At 41.8% G+C, this 9,607-nt stretch overlaps 1 protein-coding gene across 2 annotated transcripts in view; it reads left to right on the forward strand.

The window, feature by feature from the left end:
• The window catches only part of HSF2 (heat shock transcription factor 2), a 43,749-nt gene extending 34,911 nt beyond the window's left edge, over positions 1–8,838 (forward strand). For both annotated transcript variants that reach the window (XM_066606442.1, XM_066606451.1), the window contains 2 exons: positions 2,675–2,750; positions 7,882–8,838. In XM_066606442.1, the coding sequence (XP_066462539.1) occupies positions 2,675–2,750; positions 7,882–8,147 (342 nt within the window). In that variant the 3' untranslated portion in view covers positions 8,148–8,838. The remainder of the gene's footprint in view (positions 1–2,674; positions 2,751–7,881) is intronic.
• Positions 8,839–9,607: the final 769 nt, after the last annotated feature.

A 9,607-nucleotide genomic window follows, 5' to 3' on the forward strand; every position in this document is an offset into this window, starting at 1 on the left:
CTGCAGGTAAATCACACGTTTCAGTGCGATATCGGGACAGGTTTCTCTCTCACCCATGTGTAGGTAGCCTAACCCTGAACACTGACGTACAGTTACATCATGGTGGTTCAGGGTTGTATGGAGTGTGATCGGGGGTCGTCCCTGCTCAATACAATAACAGCTGAAACCCGCCCGTAACAGTGGCGATCAGTGCTCACGCTGATCATGGCCGTTGACCCTTTAACTGGTCACTGTGAATTATGACAGCAATATTTAAATCCCTCAATTGGAGTTCAGGGGCCCCAAAGGGCCCACCCTTCCCCCCCCTGCATGGATATTGCGAAGTGCCATTCGGTTGCCATTGCAGATAGCTTATGAAGTTATGCCATTACACTGTAGGAGGTGTTCACGCCCCCTATGGGGACTAAAAAAATGTTAAAAAAAAATTAATTTTTTTAAAAAACTAAACATTTGGTATTGCTGCATCCATAAAAGTACGTATCTATCAACTCGTATCTACGCTTTTTTTTTATCACGCACAGTGAACGTCTCAGGAAAAAATACACCAAGTCAAAATTGTCCTGCTTTAGTCACTCTTTCCACCCCCAAAAATGTAACAAAAAGATCAAAAAGTCATGTTTTCCAAAATAATACTAAGGGCTCTTTCACACGGGCGTATTTTACATCAGTGTTTTGTGAGCCACAACCAGGAGTGGAGAGAAAGTAGAATGGAAAGTTTTGGACCCGCTGCTGGTTTTGGCTCACAAAATACTGATGTAAAATACGCCCGTGTGAAAGAGCCCTAATAGAGACTACGAGACATCCCACAAAAAGCATAGGCCTCACAAGTTTATTGATGGAAAAATTAAAAAAGGTATGTGGTCATAAGATGACAGTTTTTTGCTTTTTTTTATTCCAAAGATACTTTATTTTAAAAAAAATAGTAATACAAATTTTGTGTTGTTGCAATCGTACTAACCCACAGAATAAAGTTAGTGTGTCAGTTTTGCTGCAGTGTGTACCCTGTAGAAACCAGATCTGCCACAAAGATCACAGAATTGTTTGGGTTTTTTCTTTTTCATTTCACATCCCTTAGAATTTTTAAGTGTTTCAGTACATTGAAAATAGAACTTGGCCCGCCAAAACGAGCCCTCAGACACATTTTTTGAAAGTGAGGAGAAAAAACATAAATGGGGAAATTTTTTTTAAAAAATGGCTGTATCCCTAAGGCGTTAGATAGGTCTGGTTTGTTGGGGATTTAACCGCTGGGATCACAAGATCATTTGGAGAGCCAGCCAAGCATGCAAGTTGTCATTCAAACTCTATGAGATTGCCAAAGATAGCAGAGTTCTGCGCTCTATCTCTGGCGCTCTCATGAAGTTTGAATGGAGTGGCAGCATGCATGCTCGATTACTGCTACATTCAAACATGGACATAGGACCCTCCCCGATCTCATGATCTGTATGCATCCCAAGAGTTGGTCCCCCTACTGTTTACAAGTCTAGGTACTACAGTGGGTTGACCATTCACAATAGGTGTTGGTTACCGCCCACCTTACTGCATAATAACTTCTCTGGAAGACTATAACAAGCATGCTCTGTTACCTGAGCAGAAGTCGATAACCATCTCCAGACTACAGGTTTCTATAGTCCATGCAGTTGCTTTATATCTCTGAATACTGTTCACAACGGCTCTGGCAAGTGGCCTCCCCCGTTTGCAATATACGGAATATTAAGAGCATACCTAACTTTGCAATTGACTTTTCAGAATAAGTTGCCTTGTGTACATGAGGAGTAACATAATTTCTGTCCATTATATGACTTATATCATGCATTTATCGCCAGTTTTCCCATCTGCAGGCCTGATTTGCAACTTTCAGTTGTCTCTAAGGCGTTGGTTGGAGCCTACTGCTATGCTGTCTTCTGTGCACAGAGAAGAGTGTAGGACCTCTTCTCTAAGGTCTTATTCAGAAGTGCATATATGGGTTGTACCTGAGAAACTTGGGCGCAACTCACATCAAACCGCACATGGACATCCGTCTATCTGCTGTCCGATATTTATAGACCCCGTATCTTACATGTGCTATTTTTATTTGTGAATTCGGATTACAATACAGTAGGACATGCAGCGATAGGCTATGTCAGTAGCTTCAAATCCTATTACCGGACATAATGCTGTCCATGAAATACATGGACGGCACGCTGCCCAAATATGCATCTCTGAATGGGCCCTTGCTGTCTGTAACACTCAGAAATATCCTCATAAAGCACATTTGAGGAGTAATGAGCAATAGAGATGACTCCAGTAGCCATAGCACAGTAAACATTCACTGCTAACTGTATGCATGTCTATATAAGCTTCTCTACCTCCAGCAGCGCATTGCCTCACCCCCATAGTTTTCTATGCGCAGCTGAAGTTATCACCCTCCTCCTGGATGTGCATCACTTGGCAACAGGCAGTGAACAGCTAGTTATTTGTTAGTTATCACATTGGCGATCACATAAGCACAAGTTATTTGAAAAGCTAGTGACTGTTCTATAATTTTAAAAAAAATTCCGAAGATGAAAATAGAATTGGTCCTTATCTGGAATTAATGAGTAAAAAATAGGTGATACGTTCCCTTTAAATGTTTGTCATTATATAAACAGAAGCTGCATTCAAGGTCAGGTGCTTATTTTTTTCCATCGTTTTACAGCTGGAGACCAAAGGAATGGAGTCTTTTAGAAATGTTGAAACATTTCCCGAATCCACTGAAGATTGCCGGAAATCTGGTAAGTTTGATAAGATAAGACTAAAACAAAACTTGGATTGGAGTACATTGAGGAAGGGGGCAGGCTCTGCACAGGTATGCTTTTTACTATTTGTATAGTTTGAAATGGTCACATTTTTCCATCATTATGCTTAAAGGGGTTTTGTCATTAGGTTCACGTTACCTGAACCACTGGCGGCATGAACCCTAGACAGCTATGCACTATGCCCCATGGATGTTTTATTCTGAAACGCTGCATAGGTTCAGCATAAGCATAGTTTGAAGGCACTAGCCTTTACCTGCCCGCAGCATGTCTCCCAGCTTTCATAATGCAGGTGGGTCTAGGCTGATGCAGCCCGCCTCCATGATTCAGAGCTCAGCTCTGAGTCAAACTTCAAAGTACGCTTCTGCTGAAACACTGTCCCGTGGATGCTTTATTCTGGAATGGTGCACTGTGCATAGCTGTTGGGAGTTTCTGCTGCCTGTGGTTCAGGCAACATGAAGATGACAGCATTCCTTTAACCCCTTAACGACACAGGACGTACAGTTACGTCCTGCATGATCAGTGTATGTATGGAGGGGGATCGTGAATCGACCCCCGCTCCATACGATGCGGGTGTCGGCTGTTTCTTACCGCTGATGCCTACCTGCAACAGCTCCAATAAGTTGCGCCACTGATCGGAGCTGTTAATACTTTAAATGCCCCATTTGATGTTTGGGGGTCCCGTATGGCCCCCTACAATGAAATTGTGCGTTTTCTGTGTGGTTGTCATGGCAGCCAGGGAACATTCTGAAAGGCCCCAGGGCACATTCTGAAAGGCCCCAGGGCTGCCATTTCAGAATGCCTATCTTGTTATGCTATCATTACATCATACTGCGGGAGCAATCAAGCATCACACTTACTTTTTCCCTATAAGGACTAAAAGAAAAAGTTTAAAATTTTAAGCTTAAAATAGTTTTACTAATAATGATTTAAAAAAAAAAAAAAGTAAAAGTTAAAAAAACTTTTGCCATATATATAATAAAAGAATCTAAATACTAAAATATTTGGTAATGCATTATTTACACAGCACGGTGAACGCCATCAGAGAAAAAACTAAACTACAGAATTGTGCTTTTTTAGTCACCTCGTCTCCCAGAAAAAATGTAATAAAAAGTGATCAAAAAGTTGTATCTATTCAGTCGTATGGTAACCATAGAGAGACTACAGGACGTCCCGCAAAAAAATGAGCCCTTACACAACTATGTCCACAGAAAAGTAGAGTTATGGATGTCAGAAGATGGCGGCAGAAAACTATATTTAAAAAAAAATTAAATATCTTTGGTGAAAAAAAAGTAGTACAGCAAAAAAAACTATATAGACATAGCCTACGTAAACACCCCATCTTCCATATCAAAACTGGTAGACTTGAACTTTGGCTTTCAACACCAGGCACACTACATCCCATACCTAGGGGTTAATTTAACCACCTCACTATCTACCTTATATAAGTGGAACTATCCACCCCTGATAAGAAAACTCTCCGCTGAGCTGCAGAAGTGGGATAACCCACTGCTGTCCTGGGTGGACAGGGTACACGCGTGAAAATGAACCTTCTCCCACGAATGCTCTGTCTTCCGAACACTGCCCATCCCAATCCCAAGTGAAGCACTGAACAACCTACAAAAGCTTGTCTTTAAGTTCATATGGGCTAATAAACACATTAGAATAAGAAACAATGTTATGCATTACCACAAAAAACAAGGAGGTCTCTCGGTCCCCAATCTGAGGAAGTACTATACAGCGGCGAGAATAGCTCAATGGATCGAGACCTTGGGGGGGAACGAGTGCACCTCTATGGGTAGGTTTGGAAGCCTCAAGAATAGCCCCACATACATTTTCAGAACTGATCTGGTCTGACGGCCCTATGATCAAGAACCTTCAAGGCATGAGTCCCTTCTCATACTATTCACTACGCACCTGGAGAAATACCAAATATTAATACAAACTTTCAACAAAACCCTCTAGACTACTACCCCTAATACCAAACGAGAGATTTCCCCCGAGCATGGACCTTGTTCATTTTCAGTGGTGGAAAATCAATGAAATCACTAACCTTCACCACATGATAGAGAACTCAAGCCTGATGACCATGAGCCAATTTCAAACCAAGTTTAACCCACCCCCATCTGAGAATTACCGAGTCAACCAAGTGTTCCATTTTCTAGGCTCACTCGAACTACCTCGGGTTCTCCCGGATACAACCATGTTCGAGAGATTATGTCAAAGAGACCCTATGAAAAAAGGCTCTTTATCTCTGATCTATAGTATTCTGAACAACCCGACAGGAGAAAGCAAACTACCCTATATGGTAGAGAGATTTTAATATCAATACGTCTATAGAAAGATGGAGACATTGTTGTGAAGCAATATCCAAAGGTAGCCATCAAATGACTCTGATAGAGACCTCCCTAAAAATTCTACATCGCACTCACTTGGTACCAGCAAGATTACATAAAACCTACCCATCTACCTTGCCCCTATGCTTCAGGTGGTGTGCACCTGTGAGCCTTCTTCTGCACATCTGGTGGACTTGTCCGATAGTCGCCAGACTATGGGAACAGGTACACAGACTTCTACATAGACTGTTTATTGGCGACCTCTAAAAATCTCCCACAGTGTTCCTCCTGGGAGACCGCCAAACAGGATTCAGCTACCGCGCACATAAACTGATACAAGTCATCTGCATGGCAGCAAAAATTCATATTGCATCTAGATGGAAACTTACATGCCATAAGTTCAGACTCACTAGAGCATTTCGGGCAGGTTTGGGGACCCTGGATAGAGATGATAGATATCCCGGAATTCAGACATGTCCTCCAGTCGATCTAAAAGTAACCAAATATCCTACTCATAGTGGCATTCCGCAAAGTGGAGTAAGCCGAGTAATACATGAGAGGGAATAAAAAAGAGAGAGACGACCACATGTGACCATTGTTTATTATTTTTAACTTAAACATTTGGAACAATAAAACTTAAACACCTAAATCACTAGATAAGATAAGCAAAACAGAAATGAATAAAGAAGGTGATTACAAGAGAATTAGTATATATAAAGGGGTTGTCCTGCAAAAGCAAGTGGGGTTAAGCACTTCTGTATGGCCATATTAATGCACTTTGTAATATACATCGTGCATTAAATATGAGCCATACAGAAGTTATACACTTACCCCCTCCGGTGCCGGCGTCCCTGTCTCCATGGCGCCGACCGAAGCCTTCTTCTCCCTCGATTAGACGCGCTTGCGCAGTCTGCTCTTCTGTTCTGTTGAATGGTGCCGCACAGGTCTTCTGCGCATGCGGCGCGAGCACGCTGGAGCGGCCCCATTCAACAGAACAGAAGAGCAGACTGCGCAAGCGCGTCTAATTGAGGGAGAAGAAGGCTTCGGTCGTTGCCATGGAGACGGGGACGCCAACACCGGAGTGGATAAGTGTATAACTTCTGTATGGCTCATATTTAATGCACGATGTATATTACAAAGTGCATTAATATGGCCATACAGAAGTGTATACCCCCACTTGCTGCCGCGGGACAACCCCTTTAAGCTACATGTATAAGCTTCCTGTTATTAAAATGTATACAATTTAATACCTTATGCCCCCTGCGAGGGGATATTTTGCTGTTAAGAAAATATATACTTATCTTGATATGCTTCTTTAATAAAAGTTATTTGAAACAAAAAAAAAACGATATAAATTTGGTATTATAGTAATCGTACTGTCCCATAGAATATAGTTAGAATCAGGTCATGTTTTTTTTTTCTTTAATATTTCACTCCACTAAGAATTTTTGAAACGTTTTGAATACATTATATAGTACCATTGAAAAAAACAACTCGTCCCGCAAAAAACAAGCCTTCATACAGCGATGTTGATGGATACATGAAAGTTATGATTTTTTTTTTAAAAAAAAAAGGCAGACTAGAAAATGAAAATTACGGGGGGAATCCTTAAGGGGTTAATATAAAAGTAAAATGGAAATGAGCGCACAAAGCACAGCAATCAGGTTCCATTTGTAAAATGGTATCCTGGCTGGTTGCTGTGGGCAGTCTTTGTAGGAGGCCCAGTGCATGTAGAAATGTTTTTACTGTCTCCAGTCTGCTGGAGACAGACTGGTGCCTACACAAAAAAGCAGGGAAGCAAACAGCCTGTGTGGAACATAAACAGCCTAAAATTCTCAGTATTGCCTAAATGAAGCTGACTTTTACTGCATATTGACCTGTAAGAGTTCATTTACAATTTTTTTTTTTCAGTAATTTTTGTGAAAATGTCAAAAATTGAATACACACCAAAGGTGCTTCTACCAAAGTTTTTTTCTTTCCATGCGGTTTTAGTAGCCAAAAATTGTTTTAGTAGCAACTGTTTCTGGTGTTTTGTATAGGCTTCACTATAGGGCAAAAAAGTGAAAGATGTGTGAATTAAGAAAAATAACACCTAAAGGTAAACGGCCAACGCTTTTATACCTGAGTCGAAGAATACCACACTGTGTGTGAGAGGCACGAGGCCTCGTTCACAGGGCTGAATCTTGTGCTGGATTTGGGTGAGGATTCCACAGTGAAATCTACACAATTCTAGCATTCTATCAAATGCTATGCAAATCTGCTCTACTAGAATTGATATACAATGCAAAGGGTGACCTCCATGGCAATCCTGCACCATTTGGTGTGCATTTAGCTGCTGCTGACATACCTGATTATACCTTAATAGGCTCATACCAACCATTTAGGCCCCCTGTCCACGGGCGTTGTAGTATCCCGCGGCGGATCTCTGATAGTGCCAATCTCTGATAATCAGAGATAATCAGCTGACAGCAGAGAATCGGGGCAATTCACAGCATGCTGTGAATGGCATGGCGCGAGTGGAGAATCGCAGTTATTGGAGAATCGCAGTGATTCTCCGCTCGTGGACAGTGTGGCGGCGCTTTCCATAGCAGTGCTATGGAAAGCTTCAGAGGACGTGATTCGCCGGCGGTTTACCACCAGCGAAATCACGCCCCATGGACAGGCTACCCTTACACGTCATTCTCATCAATTTCTGTTTTTGTTTTGTTTTTTTTTTGTTGTTTTTTTCCTTTCCAAAAACTGGTTGACCTAATCTGTAGCATTTGTGTTTGCAGACCAACAACTGGTGCAGTACACAACCTATCCACTGATGGCGTTTCTGGACGGTGATCCTGGCAACCTCATATCGGAGACCCAAACTAGCAAAACCAATGAAGCGGACAATCTTCTAGAATCTAGCCTGGACTCTCAGCCAACACAGAGTAAACTGGTGCGCCTGGAGCCGCTGACGGAGGCAGAGGCCAACGAAGCTACCCTGTTTTATCTATGTGAACTTGCCCCCACACCCCTGGACAGTGATATGCCTTTGCTGGACAACTGAAGTGCTGGGATACCACGAACCTGTATATATTCATCAAAATGATGAACTATTTATTTGAAGTATCATTTTGGTACAGTTTCTCCTACTTGTTGTTCTCAATTTTCAGACTGGGATTTCACACTTTTATGCACAAAAAAATAACTTGTTAGTTTTAGTATAAAACAAAAAAAAAATGTTTCATAACCCAAGTTTTTTTTTCTCTATTTAATTGTAGGTTAGAACCTGAGCTCCATTATACCATTTTGCTTTCATATGTATTGTATATAGGCCTGCTTGATGGTATCCAAAAAAAGCTAAATTTTCCATAACACTTACAAGACTGCACCCCTTTAACATTTAAAGCTCCGTGCGGTTTTCTTGTGTCTTGGTACACATCACTATATAATGTGCAGTGTGCCTTGTTTTAGTGGTTTTGGAGCAGGTGTCAACATGTATACCAACGCAAGTCTGGGATTATAGACTGTCTGTACAGATTGCTATGGAAAGTGGAAGGAAATGTGAGCTAGGAACTAAAGTGCCTGTCCTTTTTAGTGTGCTTTGAAGAGCAGCTTTTGTTTTAAGGGACCAATGAATATCACTGTTCAATGATACATTGTGTATCTTTTATGTAAACTTGTTAATGCACTACTTAAATGAGAAGGCTTTATTATGGCAGTGACGACTTTTACCTAAATAAACAGATCGCTGTGGATTGCTTTTCTTTACTTAGAAAAAAAAAGTTGTGTTTTTCTACTTACCGTAAAAGCTTCTATTGGGGGACACAGGAACCATGAGACTAGGCTATTGTCACTGGGAGGCGGACACTAAGAACAAAAAGATAGTTGAAGTGCCTGTAGGCAGGCATAGTCTGCATCGGAAGAGCTAATCAGTTTGTGTCCCAGCAGTAGTAGATGCAATGATGACAAAATAAATGACCCAAACAGATGTCAGGACAGTACTTGAAAAGGAAACCCCGAACAGGGTCCATAAACCCACAATAAGTGAGCACTGTGTCCCCAAATGAAGGCTATTGATACCATTCCCTGCTGTTGAACTCGAGATGGTTGCTGAAAGCATGGAGGGAGCGTCTGACTCCTCTAAAGAAAATCTTGTGTAGCTGCTGCTTCCATGTCCTTGATTTGTAAGATGTACCAGATGGTCAGGATAAGACTATCCTTGTTCGTAGCGGATTGGCCTGGATCTAACTCTGAGTCGGACAGTTCACCTGAGGAGAGCAAGTCATCTTAGGACGAAGAGCAATACAAGATGCAAGTGGCCAGAGCCTTGAGGAATGCGAGAGGACTTTTAAGGACGCTTGCATGGTATACTGCAATGATTTTTCTCTTGGTAACTCGCCCTGGCAGAGGGACCTGAAGTGTTGGCCATGCTTGGCGCAAGCTATCTTCTCTGGGATCGGACATGCTGGAGGAGCACTTGCCAGAAAGGAGAAAAGGTATCGACTCCCTAAGCCAGAACAGGCC

The sequence above is a fragment of the Eleutherodactylus coqui genome, chromosome 1 (assembly GCF_035609145.1).
Source record: "Eleutherodactylus coqui strain aEleCoq1 chromosome 1, aEleCoq1.hap1, whole genome shotgun sequence".
Classification (NCBI taxonomy): domain Eukaryota; kingdom Metazoa; phylum Chordata; class Amphibia; order Anura; family Eleutherodactylidae; genus Eleutherodactylus; species Eleutherodactylus coqui.